Consider the following 19,940-nt stretch of genomic DNA (forward strand, 5'->3'; position numbering starts at 1 on the left):
TTTATTCTGATATTCTTTCTGAAAATATTGAAACCTGCCTGGGTGGGCCACTTTCGGAAAGGGGGGAGGGGGCGATTTTGAGTTTCCACACAAACTGTCTTTGTGACCTTGTTTATTATTTTACATTTTTATAACAAATCCTACAAAGATCAGGAATTAGATAGGCATGTTGTTAGGCCTTGTTATTATGTATTAGAATGTGTCACCAAAAGGAATCACATTTAGTTTCATCTTACAAAATATTTCAGTGTTTCTTCAACTAAATGTTAATGCTTCGTGTTAATTAAGTATAATCTGGTAAGAATCATTAAAATTATATGGTATATAACATAGGCTTCTGCATGTACATACTTATCACAAGATGTCAAAATTGTATAGTTAAACAGGTCCGTTTCCTACATTTCCATTCCTTATTTTTTTTAACATCATTCTGAATAAATTCTGTGCCAGAAACTCTTGAAAAATAGAACAACTGCCATCAGTCATGTGTAGCTCTAAAATTCATCATAGAACAGAATGGTTAGAGACAACTTTCTACAGGAAAAGCATATCGGTACATTTGTTATCTATGTGGCTGGGAGATGAGACAGTGGCCTGCTTGATGAAAATTTATTAAAATTATGGAGATTTACTCTAGACCACCTCACTCTCTCACACCTTGCTATCTAAGTCCAGTGGCAGAAATGAGTCCATACAACTGGAGCGGGTTTGGGGTGCAGTGGGTGACCAGTGTGCTCTACATGTTCCAAAAGTCAATTTGAGCATTGCAAGACATGTTTAACTTCTGATTAACTCAGCATTTTTTTTTCATATACAAGATAATTTTTATTGGTCCAATCCAATGGAAATTCAGTTTGACTACAATTGACCACCTCAGCGTAACTACTATCAAGTTATTCATATAAAGTGTCACATATTTATTTAGCTGATCTTATTCAAAAACTTTTCATACTCATGTTTGGCACTGCAATTGATTTTGTCTTGTGTTTACATCTCAATAACTAATAATGACAATAAATCTGATTTCAATAGTATTAACTACATTGTTGACAAGACAATGGCATTTTTTTATCTTTAGAAAGGAAATCCCTTTGTTTTTTTAATTAATTTGACTGTTTTATTATAAAAATACTGTAAAGAATTATTAAAAGTAGAGTTAAGAGTCTTGTAGAATTATACTATCCTGTACTGCATAAGGATCAGATAAACATGGCTAAAGAGAAATAATCCTATGAATACAAACAAAAATGTAACTGATTTCTTAAGTTTATTTACAAGAAATGGTGATGTTAAAAAAAAGCAATTTATAATCATTGATGAATCCACTAAATGACTAACGGTAACAATTGTAATTGTAAAAATTTAACAATTCCTTTGCCTAGGCTCTCAATCAACAAAAAAAAATGGTTTTGTCTTGGCCTACAACTTGCAATCTAAAAACAATTTCAACATCATCTAGTTTCTATGGAATGATTATAAATTTGAATATTTAATAAAAGAAATTTTGACTGTTTATACTTATGAGATTTCGGCATTAAAAAAAAAACTTCAATGCATTAAAAAATTAAAACAAGATGATTAAAAAAATGAAAACAAAAAAAAACAACTACAACAATGTGTAAGCAAACAAGAAATCTACATCTTTCAAAACAGAGTGAAGTCATTTGCTTAGTTTACTTTTGACATCTTTTCTTGTCAAACATCAAGACATGCAGCACTAAAAGGAAAATAAAAATACAAAGCATGGTAATTAGCTGGCTGAAGTGGCCTAAAGAAAAACAAAACAGCTAAACAATGGACAGGACATTTGGCTGTATAAGATATAATGAAAAAGGTTTAAGAAAGTCTTCTCATGTAGTAAAGTATACATTAGGACCCATAAGCATGTTTAATGTGTAGTTTACCTTTTTATGAAGAGTTGCTGGGATATTGAGCAAAGTTGTAAGCTGTTGTTAGCGTTGACTGAGCTGTCCCATATGCTGAAGTGTCCTGAGTACTATAAGCTCCATACGTAGTGCTAGAGAAATGCAAGACAAAAAAATTATTACTAGAGAGATGGGATTATCAACTAAAGTTCACTATTGTTCTATATTATTAAGTCAATCTGTGGTTTTTATTTAGCTTGTAAAAGCACAAAAAGACAATTTTGGTTTCTGAATGCTTTTGATCTTATGACCTTGATTGTGAATCAATTGTTAAATTTGTTGTTACTTGGGTATTCTCCATCCAATTCAAATTAGATGTGAAAAAAATAAAAATAATTCTAGCCACTCAATAACCTCCCAAAACTGTTATATAACTAGAGAAACTTGACATTGCCCTGCCCACCATATCTTTTTTCTAAAAGACTGAAATGGGTTAAAATTGACTTACTCAGTGACACCAGCAGTTTGTTGTCCAGTCGCATAATATCCTTGATTTGCATACGCTGCAGCAGGATCAGCAGTGTACTCTGTACCAGTGACATTCTGATTGTTGTAATTGTAACTTGTTGCTTGGTTAGTAGCAGTAGCCTGCTGGGTGTAAGCCTGTGTGTAGTCTTGTGACTGGTTTACTGTGGTGGTTGCTGTGGTCTGATTTGTGTAATCAGCGGGCTGCCCCCAATAACTTTCAGTGCCTGTAGCAGTGCTCCCTGTATAGCTGGCTTGCTGCTGCACCCCATAGGCTTGAGCCCATGCAGTCTGGTCATAACTAGGTTGCTGGGCACTATATATGGCTGGCTGTGAAGGATAAGTTACTGGCTGCGTCGCTGGGTTAGTGTAACTAGTCTGTGCTGTTGGCTGACTAGCATAATCCGTCGCTGGGTTAGTCACAGTACTCTGTTGGGTACCATAGCTGCCTTGGTTATAAGCATTTGGTTGACTATATGGCACCTGTGCATTGTAGCCAGTTTGTGTGCTATTGTAGTTATTTTGAGTGTCATATCCAGTCTGCTGGTTGGCATAGTTATAGCCTTGTTGATTCCCAAAGTCTTGGCCTCCTGCTCCAAGGTTTGGCTGGTTATAAGTGTTTTGCTGTCCAAAGTTATTATTAGGCCTATTTTCAAAACTCTTTCCTTTATTTCGATTGTCAAATCCACCAGGTCCCCCACCTCGAGCAACTCCTCTGCCCTGTCCGTCAAATCTGCCACCTCTCCCTTGATTATCAAATCTACCTCCTACCCTTGCTTGATTATCAAATCTACCTCCTCCCCTTGATTGGTTATCAAATCTACCACCTCCCCTTGCTTGATTATCAAATCTACCACCTCTTCCAGCTGAATCAAAATGACCTCCTCTTCCAGCTGAATCAAAATGACCTCCTCTTCCAGGGGAATCAAAACGGCCACCTCTACCAGCAGAGTCAAAATGGCCACCTCTTCCAGGTGAATCAAAACGACCTCCTCTTCCAGATGAATCAAAATGACCTCCCCGTCCAGGTGGATCATAATGACCTCCTCGCCCAGCTGAATCATAATGCCCACCTCTTCTGGGTCCTTCAAATGGTCCACCTCTTCCTGACGAATCAAAGTGGCCACCTCTTCCTGGGGGTTCAAACTGGCCACCCCTTCCTTTGCCATCAAATCGCCCACCTCCTCTCCCAAAATGGCCACCTCTTCCAGGAGGTACATCCATTCTTCCTGGTGGTTCAAATGGGCCTCCACGTGGAGGACCATCAAAGTTACCTCCCCTTTCATTGGGTCCATCTCTTCCAAATGAATCAAAATGGCCACCCCTACCTGGCCCTGGAAAATGTCCACCTCTGTTGATAAAAGGGTCATCAGGGAACCTACCTCCCCTTCCTCTACGATCATCAAACCTGTTCCCCCCTCCAAAATGACTACCACGAATGGGAGTATCAAAACGTCCACTTCTACCTTGGTGATCTCCCCTATCTTCTCGACTATTTCTTCTCTCACCACTTCTATCCCTTTTGTTTAAATTTCTCTCTCTGCTCTGCCGATTATCAGACTGCTTGCTGCTTTCAGAAATTTTTCTTTCCCTTTCAAAGCGATCTCTTTTTCTATCTTTTCGACCCCTGGAACCTGGCACAACTGGAACATCTAACAAACTTGGTATTGCTCCAATACTAGCTGACTGCAACAAAGCCAGCTGAGACTGGATCTTTTCATTCATAGCCATCTGCCTTTTTAAAACATCCACAGCAAATGCAGGTCCTACATCTTTGTCCCAACGACTTCTCTTTTCCCTTTTGACAGATAATCCTTCCATTAGAGGGCGTATGCCTTGTGATTTCTCTCTAGGCAAGTCAGGCTTAGTTCTGCCCTTGTCCTGTTTTGATCTCCCTCCTTGATCAAACCTACTTCTGCTTCTTCGCTGCTCTATTTCTATGTCTCTTTTTCTTTTTAGATATTGAACACTTTCATCTTCCTCCATCACTGGCACAGCCTCATACAGTATTTCATTGTTTTTGGGCAAAACTTCAAAAGGACATTCCCCCACTGCCTCCAGCATGTTGTCATCATAGTCAGAGTTTTCTAAAAAGAGATTTTACCAAATAAAGCAACATAAGTCAAATGCACAGTTATTAGACTTACTGTCATAAACTTAAACTTAAGTATAAGAAATATGTTGTTTAAATGTACCTTCTTTCCAATCTAAGAAGATATTCTTAGCACCATTGACATTGATAGCAACATAAGACTTGCAATAACCAATGATATTGTTGGTCTCTGTAACATTTAAATCTCCAGCGCTGCAAGAAAAATGTAAAAAGGTTATTACTTGTTTTCAATAATGAATATGAATTTTTAAACTTCAGTTCAGCAATTGAATGTCCAAACATATCTGGCCAGAACGTGAGAACTACAAAAAATAAAATATTTATAAAAAAAAAAAAAAAAAAAAATAACTACAAGTAGACTAAGTTTTTCAAACTGTCTCCATATGAGATTTAAATTCAACTTCATTTACACCAATATAATATCGTTTCAATTCTCAGAAACAAACAATCTTTTTTTTTTCATTAAAATATCCACAGTGTATACATAGAATACTTATGTTAAGCTAGATGTCCTGTTTTGAGCTGAGGTCGTGTAAGGTGAGCAAGAAATCCTTGGCCAGCCAGTTTTGCTCAGGGTCACAGGGCGGATCTTTCACCAGCACACTGTGCCCTGATACTGCCGCCTTTACTCACCTACGACCATTTCCGGTCTTTATGATGTCCAAATTATTAGCAAGTGGAAAGAGCACATTGAGCAGCTCTTTCGTAGTGCCCTCTGGCAAATATTTCACAAACAGTGAGCGTTTCTTCTCCTTGCCTGAAATATAATGGAGATGGTGGTAGGAGATATGGTCAAGGATTGGATAATGGAACGGGGTGGGAAGTGTGTGTGACAAAGTCGTCAGCACAAGATGCTAATGACTTCCTTAAGTGATAACGGAGAGATTTGGTAGTATTTCTTAATATGAACTAAATAACATCAAGACATTTAAAAAATGTAGCTAAGAAATTCTTAAGTTCAACAATAAAGTCTAATACAAACCTGCATCACATCTGAAACAAAATATAGTATTTCCCATAAATAAAAAGACTGCACTAAGCTCATTTTATTTTCTTTCATTTTTTTTTAAATTCAACTTTCATGAGTCATGGCATTTTTTAAACAGAGCATATTATGACCTACCTTCTTTATTGTCAAAACTTTGAATGTACATGAAGTCTAACAAAAGAACAGCTGCAAAAAAAAAAAAGTAATTAGATGTCATAATTATTCCTAAAAAAAATGCATTGAGAATTTATAGGTTTTTTTTTAACTGGTAAATTTTTAATGTCAATTCTTCAAAAGAATATTTATTCTATTATTGGGTATGAGTTTGTTCTGGAATCCATCTAATTCAACTCCCATTCACAAGATTTCTGTTTTGAAAATTTCAATACAAAGTATTCACTAGGCTTATTAATTGAGATCCTTCATTTGACAACCAATCAAATAATTATTCAGGCACCATGCCTAAAGTTTAAACATCAAATTTTGACCAACAAAATTTGAGAAAAACTTTGCAATCCATGTAAATGTAAAATATCAGTGCAGTGAACAGCCCCCCCCCCCCCCCCCCCCCCCGTCTGTTATTAAGATAAAAATATACAGTACCATAAATTATATTTGTACCCTCTACTAGCACCATGTTAATATGGCCACTTATAGTCACAGAGCGACTATAGTTAATCTCACAGAAATGAGATGAAAACCTGAGAATAGTGTCACCCACAGCAGCCCCCCCCCCTCTTTTCAAGCAGATGATGTGACCCAATGGATATTAGATATCTCATTCATGTTGGGACCATCAGCATAGCAGTATCTGCATAAGGCTCACAGCATACCAATTTTTCATTAGGGTTGTCTCCCATATTATTTCATTATTTACCTGTTTCTGCAATCTCAGTTCGAGGCAATTTGTCTAGTTCCTGCTGTAAATCACATGATTCACTCTCTACAAAGGTTTCTTTGGTTTGGTCAACTGAAGCTTTATTAGGTTCTCGTCTGGTAAGCTGAACTGTAATATATCTGTATGTCATAGGAGTCTGCATGATTTTCAGCATGACTTCAGAAGCATCAGTGTAGTTTTTGGCACACAGATTGTAGACACTAGTTCACAAAAATAGAATAGTTAATGGACTTTTTAAATGAAAACATTTTGAGATATTGTATTTTAGTAAACTATAACAATACTGGAAAAGTTGGTGAAAAACAGTCTGGATGAAAACTTATTATAATGGTGTCAGGACACCAGGGAAGGATGTGTCCTTTTACTTTCAAAGACATAATTGTGCATGTAAGACATCCTAACATAATATACAATGTACATTTTTCTTATTAACATTTTATTATTTATGTGTTGGTGAAAGAAAATAGCACCACTTGAAGTTTTTTGGCAAACAATATTATATTATTCAAAACTAACATTAATTTTTAACAAAATACATCATGATCTAGTAGGACAACTAATTGTATAAAAACTATGTTTAGGCAGAACAAATGTTTCCTTTAGACCCATTCAGATGCTAGGCTGATAATCTTGGCCAATTAGTAATATTCATTGGAGTTGTCTTCCCCATTCATGTCATGGGGTTATTTTATCTACGAAGACGGAGACGACTCTTACCCCATTTCATTTTTTTTCTTATCAAGGTGAAACCAAGTTTCTTCTGCAGCTTTAGCTGCTGAAATGAGAGAATTCCTTCTGATATCCGCTTGATCAACAGGAAAGATCTTAATGTGCCAGTCCCATTTTTCTGTAAACAAAAGCATAGTCATTTTTTTATAAAGAACTATTTCTTCCTAGCAAAAAAAAAAATATTAAAAAAATCAATTTATTGTGAACTCAAACTTTTAGAACTTAATTTATTTTTGTTTGTTTATATATAAATATGTATGTCATATATGTTAATATATATGCATCTTCATAATCATTAATGATGTGATACTCAAAACTGTCTTACATTGACCCTTACTGCATAATTCTATAGTTAAGGAAGTGTGAGGAGAAACAGCCTACTAAACTTGTGCTTTGAAAGATTTAGGGAAAAAAAAACAAATCTGAGATAACTTTCTTTTTAAGCTAACAGAAAGAAAAAAGATTTTTTTTAAATTAATATAGTTCAAAGGGCTCAAAAGACAACTAAATAAACTTCAAATAGACTTCTATTTTTATTTTCATTATTAAAAAAAAGAACCAACAAAGTTTTTATTCAGTATTGGATAGGTGATAATTGATATATAAGAAGTACAACTTTTTTGTTTGCTTTTCTCTTTTTTTACTTAATATTTACTAAAAAAGATAAGCTTCTCACTAAGACATTTAACAATGAGCATCTTATAACTTAATATTCAATAAGAAAAAAAAAACTAACAAACCAATTAATGAACTGCAATTTACAACTGGGAAATCATGTGGCTTATATGGTATAATAGGTTCTTCAGCAAATCTTTTGGCTATTCTGTGTTCACTAGAATCCTCTGGTGATTTTGACTGAGCATTTTCCAACTCCTGCAAAGACTTTTCATTATTTTCTGACTCTTGGCTTTTATTTCCAGCCTTATCCGATGTGTCAGGATTTGAGCTTTCATTGATGGTCTCAATAGCCTCCGTGTTATTACCATCTTTTCCATTAACATTTTCCCTCAAATCATCTACCATCTCTGAATCCTGAGCTGGTTGATCTGAGATAAGGCTGTCATCCAGTTGTTCTGATGTATGAGTGTCATTTAACTGACTAGATGCTTTACTTTCATTTAGATCCTGTGATTGCTGGCTATCATTTAAGTTATCTGCTGACTGGCAATTATCAGACTGTTCCATTGGCTCTGAAACATCTTCAGCAGCTGATTTTGAGTTACGTGTAGCTCTTTTCTTTGATCTACTAGCTTGTTTTGCTCTTGGCATGTTGAACAATAAAACAGACTCTGTTAAAAAATAGGAAACATAAATTTACAACAAATAAATAAAAAAGATGCTTTAGTATTTGAATGTTCTATTTGAAAAAAAAAATTAACATATATATATATATATATATTTATATAAATATATATATGTGTTTATATATATTATATGATGTGTGGAGAATTTCAAATAGCCAGAACTCTGTGAATTGACATAGAGAGAGATTATAGTAGACCAACACACTAGAAGGATGGAAATGACTTTATGTATACATGAGACACAGGGATTTGAAGCTTATGAGTTGTGTTTCCAGTAGGCATTATAATCAGTTCTTTGAATTATTAAAGTCATTGAAACTTTTACAATTTAAATTTAAAATACTTTAGGATCCTGTAAAATAAAAATATCCTATGAATTTACTTTTTATACAACAAAAGTGATAAATAAAACATCCAATCATTACAATCTGCTATGTTCTTGTCTTTCCATTAATTTTTATAAAAATGCAACACATCTCTAGGTTAAACACTCACTCATTCTCAACAATGTAATATTGCAGTGCTAGAAACTTAACTGAAGGCAGCTTTTAGAGCTATTTTTAGTTCATAGAACTAGAAATAAGCTAGATTCTAGATTTAGTTCGATTTCTAAAAAAAAAATACTCAAAGATTATGTACTACTAGATCTAGCACTACTACTACTATACTACTATCTTCTATACTTATAATGACTTATAAAATATATTTTTTTATATGACTATTATATAGATCTATTAATCTCTTTATCTAGAATAACCTCGATCTAAATTGACAAGATCTATCTAGAATCTACATTTATTATCTACTAGACTCTAACAAGTCTAACAGAGCTAGACTTCAGCAACAATGACAATATGCAAATAATTATAATATAAAATATAAATATAGACCACATCTATGCCTCTATCTAGAGATTCTAGACTATAATCTAGAACAGTGTTTCCCAAACTTTTTCCTTAACACCATTAGATTAATGCGCACTTTCGGTCTATTCTGAGTATTTAAATTTAATGGAACACACTTCTTTTTCATTAACAGAACATTCCGCACATTCTGACAATTCAATGGAACACTTAGATCTAGATCTCATAAAAAAGACATATAGATAATGATGGATCATAAGATCTAGAATTAGAATAATCTAGATTCTATGAGATCTAGAATTAGAATTTTTAATCTAGATTCTATATCTATAGAGTTAGAGTCTAATAAGACATGAATGATAAGATCTCTAGAATCTAGATCTAGATCCGACCATGAATCTATTTATAAACTAGTATAATAAGTATTAGATCTTTATCTTTTTAATCTACAAAAGTAGAATACATGATCATGTATCTAAGTCTATCTTTAGAATCTATGTCAGTATGTGACATGCCTATGAGTATCACTATGATAATGATGAGTTTGTCAAGAATAACTTGAATGTCTTGAATTTGAATATTAAAATAATTAAATAAGAACTAAACTCTAAATAGATCTAGATCTATAGTAGCTTCTTATATTAGGCACAGCTCATCGAATTCTCCTTTAAGAAACACGTCGCTTTTTTTGTTTATAATTAATTTGTTTTTATGTTTGGAGCTAAAAACAATGTTTCGGGACAGTGCATGTCCAATTTTAGATTAGTTCCTGTATTTTTGTTCCGCTTTTCCAAAGCAGATGGCAGTTTTTTAGATTCTCGGTAACCAAGTATGTAAAGCTATTGTTTAAACCTCCCCCTGCAATTCATACCCATATAAGGGATGAAGGCTATATTATGAGCCTGTTTGATCGTAGGCTGGTGGATCTATCAAAATAAGCTTCCAAACATCTTTAGAAAGACATTCCAATCACATTCATACTGTTAGCTGTTAAATAAAATTAAAAAAGGAGGTGTTTCAATGAATAATAATTAAACACATTCTCCTATAGTGCACAAGGCAAAATCGTATTAAGAAATATTATTGGGATTAATAAATCTATGATTTTTTTCAATAAATAAATGTGACCTAGATCGAGATATCTAGAATATATAATTTATGAATGAAAGAAAAAGTGCGGGCTGCTAATTTGAAGCCAGAGACCATGCCCACTGCAGGTGATCACGCCAGGCGAGTGCTGGTGGTGAGGAGAGGTATACAGACTAAACTTGTAGTGTCACAACCTATCATACAGGCAGTGCAGGGAAGGGGGAGAGAGTCATGAAAAGAATTATAAGCATCTATGGGAGGGAGGGGATGTTAAGGTGTAACACAACGAACATCCAAATTATGAAAAGAAGAGGGTCCTTCTTGGATGGGAATTAAAAGAAAGAGAGAGAGAATACATGTAGCCTAGTTGAAAATATCATCTTTATTAAATTATAATATATTTAATTTATAGATCTATAATTATATAGATTTATTTCTGTCTGTTTCTACACATAGATTATGTAGGTAGGCATATATATAATATATATATATATATGAGTGTTTCTCCAGTACTGGTGCCAAAAAGTGTCACATTATGCTAAAAATTAAAGTTGAAGTTTTTGGTTTCATTTCAACTGTATTCACTTCTTCAACCAGTTCACTTTAAGAATTTATCAATAGAAAATGAATTGCAAGATGTAGATTTTGACAGCAGTGTCTATTCAAGGGGTACCCCCTTTTGCGTCACAGGTGCATCACCGGGACACCACTTGATAATTTAAGAACTACCAATTGATAAATTCATTGTATTTTAGCATAATATAACTGTCTTTATTGTTACTAGACTTTAGATACTGAAATTTATGCTTTTGCATAAAAAAAGTGGATTTGAGCTCAATTCAAAAAATGGGACACCGTAGCACCTGTGACACTACAAGTTAAAGTTTTTTAAAAAGATATTCTGTGAGAATATAGAAATTATTTTATTTTTGCACTAGAGTGATCCATTAGACTTATTATTAAGTTCACTACTCTAGTCATAAAGTACCCATTTGTAAAAATGCTGCTTCAATTTCACAAAATGTTGCGGGTGCTTCATGGGACACCATTTTTTAAAATAATGTTTAAAAGTTTAAATTTTTGTTTTATCTGTGCACAAGTAAATTGTCATTAATATTTTTAATGATTGACAAATATATATTTTATATGTTTTGTTAGTTTTAACACACAGAAAAAGGTTTAAAAAAAAAAAAGAAAGAAAAAAGGCATAAAACTGTACACAAATTTTATTCAGAAATCAAAACCTTCCACTCTCCACTCTCTCAAACTATTGCCATTTGGTATCAACATCACTTCAGTAACAATCATGTCTGCATACACTAATTGTATGTCCTGCACTTCTGGGTATACAAATATATCTCTTTTATTTCTGTGCCTTTTTAAAAAATTTATTCTGCGCTGATCATCCAGGACTTCTGTCACAACTCCTGTTAGAAAAAATTACCAGCAATGTTGAAAAAGTTAATACTTCAATCTAAAACATACTTTGAACTTGTTTATTGAATGTAAAAGGTACACAGTGCAAAAAATTATACCTGGATAGAATATTTCCCCATACTTGACAATCACACAGCTATTTACAATGTACTTTTGATTTGTGAAGGAATTTGTTTGGGCCTGAAAAAACAACAACATGGGGCTGAAATACTTAAATTCGACTGAAATGAGTCAAAAATTATTTAGCAGGGTATATTATTAAAAAAACAACTTATACAATACAGGTAACATAAGATTCAATGAAAAATGTTAAAATGCTTATACTGTATGTAAAAGCTCTTTACCTTTGAATTTGAGCATATGGGACTGACATCCAAAGAGGATTCAAGATTTGATTGAGATTGCACCACTGAAGAAAAAGAAACAATTACATTTAGAAATCAGTTAAGTAATTTTAAAAAGAATAATATGTTTTCTCGGATAATTGTAAAATGGCTATTTAAAAAATAAATAAATAAATAAAAGTACAGTACTTACCATTCTGTTTCTGAAGTTTGAACATATTCCAAGATCCACATATTTCATCATGCAGGCACTGACTGCCATCTGAATTTCTGCAAGGAAAGCAGAAACAGCTTCTTTTTCTGTAGGCAATATTGTAAGGTGTAATACCTCTCACTGCATGGACTGACCTCGATCCCTGAAGGCTTCGAATCTTTTCGTTGGACCTGTCAGGCCTGTCTCGATTGATTTCTCCTTGTTCCACAAGGAAAAATGTTCTTTTACTTGTAGGCTCTGCCTTTGTCATGTTTTCTTTTGCCCAAAGGAATAGCCCCTTTGCATCAGAAATAATGGCCATTCTTCTTTTAATGGCCAATGTAGCATTTTTTTTAACAACACCTATTTCAGCATCGCATGGCCCTTTTCCATGGCGACTACCGAAATAGTGCCTCTCTATGGACACATTTGTATCTTCCTTTGAGAAAGATAAGTCTACAAAATTTAATTTTCCTTTGTACTGTGCTGCACATCCATCACTAAAACTGATAACTTTAGTGAAAGCATGACCACGATTAGCTAACTCATAAATCACTTTCATTTGAAAGTGTTGTGATGCATGGCCATCATGTTTTAGGTCATTTGATAAAAAAAACATGCTTTCTTTGACTATCAAATCTTTGTCTCTGTAGTAGCTCACTACTGGGTGAATAGTGACCTCTGTTCGAGCCCAGTGTGCACCTTGGATTTCATCCTGGTGGTGGCATGTGAAATTTTGACCAAAATCAGAAACTAGCAAAAGCCAGTCACATGGTAAATCTTGTTTCAAATCTGCAAACTGCTGCTGTTGCCAGTTAGCTGTAAAAAGATGAAGGCTGAATTTTTCCAAATCTTTCTGCATTGATGTTACTAGGTCATTGAAAGGGCCTTCTTTATTTACTGGTCGCCACTTTATTACCTTTCGCAGTGTACCATCACTCTGAACATACTCATCTGTCATCTTTGACCAGATGCTCCATTCTGCTAATTCATCCATGCAATTTTTTAAAGGCTCAAAATACTTGTTAATTAAATCCACACCACAGTTGCTACATGATCTTTCAATGCACTGCAGCTTATGAAAACAATTGGCATTAGTTCTTGGGCATAGAGTTAAGTCAAGTGATGAAGCTAGATTTTTTAATGTCAGCTCTCTGTGTCCTTTTTTGATTAGAAACTTATTAATGCCCTCCATATAAAGAAAAATCTTCATACAGAACTCACATAAGCAAGACTGCATCTTATTATGTTGAGTAGCTTTTGTCATAAATGGTTTCAATTTAGCAAACTTTGAGAACGATACCTTTAATGTGGGTGCATGAGTACTCAATTGAGTATATGCCTCCTTCAGCGTTTTCTGCATGAAGCGTTTAGGTTTTCCAGTTCGTGCACTCACAGATGATTGAGATGGATCAGTTCTTGAGACATCCTCTCTGCTGTAAAAGTTGTGAATTGTTTCCAAGGCATTTTGTGTAATGCAATCACTTCGTTTTTTTCTTGCTATGTTTTGTGATTTGCACTTGGACATAAAACTTCTTGAAAAACCAAAATGTTTGAAATGAGTAGCACAACCTCTGAATTTGTTATACTTAGTAAGGATGTTGCAGAGTATTTGTCTGCGAGCATTAGACATCTGACTCCTTTTTTTGCTGGTAGAGTGTAGATAGGTTTTGATGCTTTCATTAATGTTGTTTAGAAAGATGAGCTTTCTTCTCTCAGGTAGACGCAGAAAGCCTATGTCTTGGAGAGCTTTACTTCTTCTTGGGGAGCGTATTTGTGAGAGACCTTCAACAACTGCAGCATATTTCTTAGGTGATCTAGGTAATTTCATCAAAGCCCTTGAAACAGCCATTCTTTTTGCCACTGGAGTCTGGAATCCAGTACCAAGTGATTCGCCAACCTCTGCAGAGTTGACACAAAGGGGACTATTAGCTTGTGGACTATTAGCTTGCTGTTTTCTTTCTTTGCGTTTTCTGTTTATCCAGGCTTTTTCATGTGGGCTTAACTTGGCCCTGTATGCAGCTTTTCTCAACCTCTCTTTTTCTCTTCGCTCTAAAACAGCAGCACGTGTTTCAGGTTTTACTTTTTTTTCATTAAGAGGGAGACCTAGTTCTTTCTTTTTTTGTCTGCATTTTTGTGTTCTTAAATTACTTAAAAGTCGAGCTCTTTCTCTCTTTTCTGGTGTAATATTTTGTCTGTAAAGCACACTTCGTTTTCTATCCTTTTCCTTGAAAGCAGCAAATTTTTCTGGATCAGCTTGTAGTTTTTCCCTGTGTCTTCTATACCTTATAGCACTAGGTGTCAACCCAGAAACATTATTTTGAGTGACATTTTTTAGCGACACAGGCTCTGGTACTAGTACATTTAGAAATGACTCAGGCTCTGATGCTTGTATATTTAGAGAGTCTTTCTTGGCTTGTAAACGCTTTGAAACTCTAACAGATAGCTCCATTACTGAAATCTGTAATTGATAAAAATTTATTAGTATCAAAATAATTAGATCTATTATGTACTAATAGCACTCGTAAACATATAATATATATTGGTGCATTATTTAAATCGAGTCTAGTAATGCCCATAATTGCTTTATAGGGATAGACTCAATGGTGTAGGACTAGTACAGTTAATTCGTATTATATAACTTAAGTTACAATCATTCAGTGGTAGACTAAAAGAACTGAATACAATATTCTGTATAAAAAATACAATGGAAATTAAGTTAAGGTTAAACCAAAATTTTCTAGATACAATCTACATTTCAATATAGGTCTATAAAAAATACTATAATATAGAATTATAGATCTAGATTATTCTAGAGATACTTGTCTATTGAAAGAAAGAATCTATTATTTATTATCTATAATTAGATTCTAAATCTAGTCATTAATGACCTAGTCTAGAGTCACGAGTCTAGATTCATTATAAGATCTAATCTAATTCCCTAATAATCTACTTATTTCCACTATCTAGTCTAGATCTAAAGTCTAAATCTTGATAATGAATTACATAATTAGATCTAGGTTTAGAGTAAATCTAGAATAATCTAGATAATGAATTACATAATTAGATCTAGGTCTAGAGTAAATCTAGAATAATCTAGATAATGAATTACATAATTAGATCTAGGTCTAGTCTAGAGTAAATCTAGATGATGAATTACATAATTACATCTAGATCTAGGTCTAGTCTAGAGTAAATATAGATGATGAATTACATAATTAGATCTAGGTCTAGTCTAGAGTAAATCTATATGATGAATTACATAATTAGGTCTAGATCATTAGGTCTAGATCTAGACTAGATTAAGTTTTAAAGACAAGTGTCCGAGATGCGCCTCAAACGGAAAATCAATTAGATCTAAATATTCTTTACAGTATTAAGTACAAATTTTAAATTATTTAATATTTCTTAAACACTATCGTTTTATTTATTTAATATAGCTAATATTATCTGATACTGTAAAATCTTTAACAAAATATCACTAAAATCTATTTGGACTTAACAGACGCAAACTAGGACACCATTTGTAAACAAACGAAGTGTTGTCCACTGAAACGCCCCAAACGATGATAAGTAAAATTTCAAAAAAATATATATTGAAATATATCAAAAAATGTTCATTTAAAATTATTAATTATGAAAATATTTTATTACATACATAAAAATCATTTAATCTTGATTGAAACTTTCCATGAATAAAGAAAACTTAATATACCCTGAACTCGTACTAGACGCTACACGTGACGTCATAATTTATGCATGGAAAACACCAACACGGGGTCCCATGGAACGCCTCAATGCCTAACCCAATTTACTTCTCAAAATAAAAAAATGTAGATTATTTTTAATTCTTTCACACGTCTACTATTACATCAACATAATTGTTTAGGAAATATAAACTTTTTGTTTAGTAACAGGCTTTAAAATTGATTAACTTTACGATTTAAGACTAAATTGTATTCAAGACGCTTCACGTGACGTCATGATTGAATGGCTAAATCTAGTAACCTCGTTCTAAAAAAAGCACTTCGATTAGGATATTGCAATCAAACTTATACGTAATAAGCTTAAATTTCAGTAGAATAATGAAATATCTACGTACCTGATGGGTTGTTGTTCCACAAAAAACAGTTTAAATGAGATGTTTGTACAAGATTGCCGGCGATTGATCGTGTCGACGCTTGGGGCGCATCAATGGTTAATTGTGGGACACGCTATTGTTTAAGTACTCCTGTTAATTACTACGCTAGTATTTCCAGCGGAAGCGGCACTTTTTTTGTTCTACACAATACCTGTGATGCTCAAAAGAACTCTCATTCATAAAAAGTAGTGTCGTGGGAAAAATAATCCCATTCTTAACACACGCAGCACAGGCGCTTCATCTGGGACGCCTCGACCTATTTTAAGCTCGTTATGCATGTTTAGAAAGCTTTTAACAAAAAAAAATACTTTAAAAGAAATCTTTAATGCTTGTTGTAACAGAAATGCAATGTTGAGCATATTATTTATTTCTTGTTTACAATTCATAGAGGATTGTAATTCCGTATAAAGTGGGACACATCGCGATGCGCCTCAAACGCCTTTTTGTGGCCGTGTTTAATCAATACTTTGATAACCTTGAGAAAAACTAAATAATGACATTGAAATATGAGGATCTTGTTAACATATCCCAACAAAGATGGAAGTTTTATGCCCCTTGGTTTTAGTACGATATTAATTCAATCATACTATGGTGTTCCGTGTTACATCAAAAGCCGCCATTTTGGGTAGTAATTTCACACATTTTTTACAATTTCAATATTTCCCTAGCACCTTATGAGCTCAAAATATCAAAATTTATAGATTAACCATTTCTTAATGCAATGTAATGCAAATTGTCACATTTGAATAACAATCTTATGAAATACGGACTTTTTAGTGAACCAACACCTAGTTGTAACCAGTACTGGAGAAACACTCATATATATATATATATATCTAGAGAGAGAGAGAGAGATAGGCAATATACTATAAATACATATTGCAGAAGTGAATCTACTTCTTTTAATACAATCTAAATAATTTTTAATTAACACAGATATAATTTATTAGCAATAACATAGTGGTGTTTCTAAACGGTGCTCGATGTGTGCTAAAGGAGAAAGCACAAAAACTGCGTTTATTATACTATATAGGAGCATGAATTGACCTGATTTATTTTAAAATAAAATCTTGACTATGAGTGGTAATTCAAAGAAACACAGCTATTTTATTTTTATAGTCCTTTAGTTGCAGAATAAGAATCTGCTTTCAGTTTTTTTGTAAGTTAATCCGTCACCAAATAAAAAAATAAAATAAAAATTTGACCTAGTTCCCGAATACGGTGTGCCTAATATAAGAATCTACTATATATTATAGATCTATATTACTAGATCTATATTAGTATATTCTATATATTTAATAATATTATATAGAATAAAGTATAAAGTCTACATCTCTACTGAAATCTAGAAATTCTAGGTCTAGACTATATAGATCTAGATCTACTTACAGAATAAATATAGATCTAGTATATAGTTAATATAGTTACTTATAGTATATAGATTAATATAGATCTAGATTCTAGTTTAGTAGATCTATTCTAGCACATGTAGTCTAGAATCTAGATCTATTAACTTGACTAGTTAATAGTTAATCTAGAATCTAGGTCAAGAGACTGAACAGTCGAAGAGATCCGGGGTTTGAGTTAGAGATTCTAAATCTATACGAATTAGATCTAGATCTATGTTTATATATAAGTTATACACATATGCTTTACCAAAATGAGTTTTTTTAAACAAAATTATGAGAATTCAGGATATTATACAATTTATTACTAGATTGTACGTTTAGCGTTGAACTCAATATGACAGCTAAGAGTCGCCGCCATTAAGAAGTTAAAAATCAAAAATTTGAATTAACGGATCTATTATTTTATTTATTTTACAATAATACTCTATGGCCTGGCTACAATGTCTACAAATAACAAGTAATATTTTTAAAAGTTTATTTTTAAGATAATACCTCCTATATGAAACAAATGACTTTTGTTAAAGCGATTACTTCGTTCTTAGTATATAAATAAATGGTAGATTTAAAAAAAAAATTACTCGTCCCCAATGCCATCTCTCCCCCTATTCCCCGAAAAAAATCCTGGTTACGCCCATTTAGGCCTACTCAGAATAAAAAAATATATAGCTTGGTAATATAGATCATAGGCGTAGTGAGAAACAAGTAGGCATCGTGCTCTATCAAATGGCACCACTCTCAGAGTGGATCCACATGCAGAGGGGCGCGAAAAGATTTTCAAGACATATAGATCTATGATTTTCCGGAAAATTTAAAAAAAAAAATTCTGAAAAAAAAAATTTAACTTACAAACATTTTTACATCTTATATATATATATATCTTATATAACACAGACGTTACTTTAAAAAAAAGAAGATTATTACGTCCTACGCGTCATGCATTTAGTCATGCATATTAACCAATGACCTAAATTCTGCCAAGTCACTGCCATGGTTTTCCTGGCTAGCTCAGGCAACCCATTCCATGCTCTAATAGCACTAGGGAAGAAAGAGCATTTCTACAGATTTGGCCTAGCATATAAATATGGAACGAGGCTATGCCTTTATTGTTATGTGTTTCCGAGTATTTTATTAAATTTTGTATTAGTAGATTATGGTTCAGTGTTTTATGTATAATGGCTATTGAGTCTTCTCCCATGAAGGCTTTCAAAATTTAGTGATTTTACTAAAGGTGTTACTCTAGTCAAATGTGAATACATTATACATAGCCTACATCTAATAAAATCTATAATTACTTATTATTTTTCTTAATGTCTCATAAATGACAATATACTAATTTTCATTCTACTTAGGCCTACACCGGCGTTTTATCAGGTGTAGCCTGTAGAATATTTGCGTTACACAAATAACAAACTAGTGTTTAAGAGGGAAGACATATTAGGAACTCCATTTATTACGTAAACACAAGCGGTGTTGCACTGACGCGCTAGTGTGCAAATGTATATATAATACTATTATGTTACATCTCTCTTCTTTAATTCAGAAAATCTATTTATCAGAATAATTAACAAACTAGTCAACTAAAAAGTCAATTCACAAATCAAGTCTCTTGGGCTTGTTAACCATTCTGCCTGAGCGTGTTACATAAGGTTCATGTGGTCTAGAGGTGTTAGAAGAAGCAGTGTGTAGTGGCGGCTCAACATCTAGTGTAGTTTGTAATCTTGGACTCTCTAGATATTGTGGTTCTGGTTGTTCTGAGATGTCATCTGGAAAGTCATAATTGTTGTCAAATCTGTTTGCTTTCTCAGAAGACTTTCTGATGTGTTTTCTGTTTCTTCTGTAGACCTTATTTCCACTTTTGACATTATATGATCTAGGCTTTGAATGCTTCGAAACTACTGTTCCTGGTTTCCACTTAGAATTAAGTTGCATTCTGACTGCCGTTCCGTCTTGTAGTGGATTATGACTCTAACTCCTTTCCTCTTATCATAATAATGTTTCTGAGAGTCAAACTGTTTTTTCACCATTATGTTACAGCCTAAGCG

The 19,940-nt window shown here is 33.4% G+C and overlaps 2 protein-coding genes across 3 annotated transcripts; both read right to left on the minus strand.

Moving 5' to 3' along the window:
• Positions 1 to 1,250: 1,250 nt before the first annotated feature.
• Positions 1,251 to 18,275, minus strand: LOC106064751 (uncharacterized). 2 transcript variants are annotated; one of them, XM_013223362.2, is made up of 10 exons: positions 18,146 to 18,275; positions 7,859 to 8,405; positions 7,107 to 7,236; positions 6,369 to 6,589; positions 5,627 to 5,677; positions 5,137 to 5,260; positions 4,586 to 4,695; positions 2,374 to 4,477; positions 1,905 to 2,017; positions 1,251 to 1,717 (listed from the first exon to the last, which is right to left on the minus strand). In XM_013223362.2, exons 2-9 carry the CDS (start codon positions 8,385 to 8,387, stop codon positions 1,909 to 1,911), a joined length of 3,378 nt encoding a protein of 1,125 aa, XP_013078816.2. In that variant the 5' UTR covers positions 8,388 to 8,405; positions 18,146 to 18,275; the 3' UTR covers positions 1,251 to 1,717; positions 1,905 to 1,908. The 2 variants fall into 2 exon arrangements, with proteins under 2 accessions (XP_013078816.2, XP_055875886.1); XM_056019911.1 differs by having other exon boundaries at positions 7,859 to 8,407; positions 18,204 to 18,274.
• Positions 11,586 to 16,471, minus strand: LOC129924550 (uncharacterized). The gene is made up of 4 exons (XM_056019913.1): positions 16,451 to 16,471; positions 12,349 to 14,809; positions 11,910 to 12,220; positions 11,586 to 11,801 (listed from the first exon to the last, which is right to left on the minus strand). The coding sequence occupies exons 2-3, from the start codon at positions 14,798 to 14,800 to the stop codon at positions 12,108 to 12,110; spliced, it is 2,565 nt and encodes an 854-aa protein (XP_055875888.1). The 5' UTR covers positions 14,801 to 14,809; positions 16,451 to 16,471; the 3' UTR covers positions 11,586 to 11,801; positions 11,910 to 12,107.
• Positions 18,276 to 19,940: the final 1,665 nt, after the last annotated feature.

This window comes from Biomphalaria glabrata, chromosome 2 (assembly GCF_947242115.1).
Source record: "Biomphalaria glabrata chromosome 2, xgBioGlab47.1, whole genome shotgun sequence".
Lineage (NCBI taxonomy): Eukaryota > Metazoa > Mollusca > Gastropoda > Planorbidae > Biomphalaria > Biomphalaria glabrata.

What these genes read in the sequence shown, in the direction of transcription:
- LOC106064751 (XM_013223362.2), bottom strand. Translation starts at nt 8,387, where the DNA reads ATGCCAAGAGCAAAACAAGCTAGTAGATCAAAGAAAAGAGCTACACGT. An exon ending in AAATTGCAGTTCATTAATTG is followed by an intron (nt 7,237 to 7,858) that starts GTTTGTTAGTTT and finishes TTTTGTTTACAG; the next exon opens with AAAAATGGGACTGGCACATT. An exon ending in CAAACTGCTGGTGTCACTGA is followed by an intron (nt 2,018 to 2,373) that starts GTAAGTCAATTT and finishes GCATTTCTCTAG; the next exon opens with CACTACGTATGGAGCTTATA.
- LOC129924550 (XM_056019913.1), bottom strand. Translation starts at nt 14,800, where the DNA reads ATGGAGCTATCTGTTAGAGTTTCAAAGCGTTTACAAGCCAAGAAAGAC. An exon ending in CAAACTTCAGAAACAGAATG is followed by an intron (nt 12,221 to 12,348) that starts GTAAGTACTGTA and finishes CTTTTTCTTCAG; the next exon opens with TGGTGCAATCTCAATCAAAT.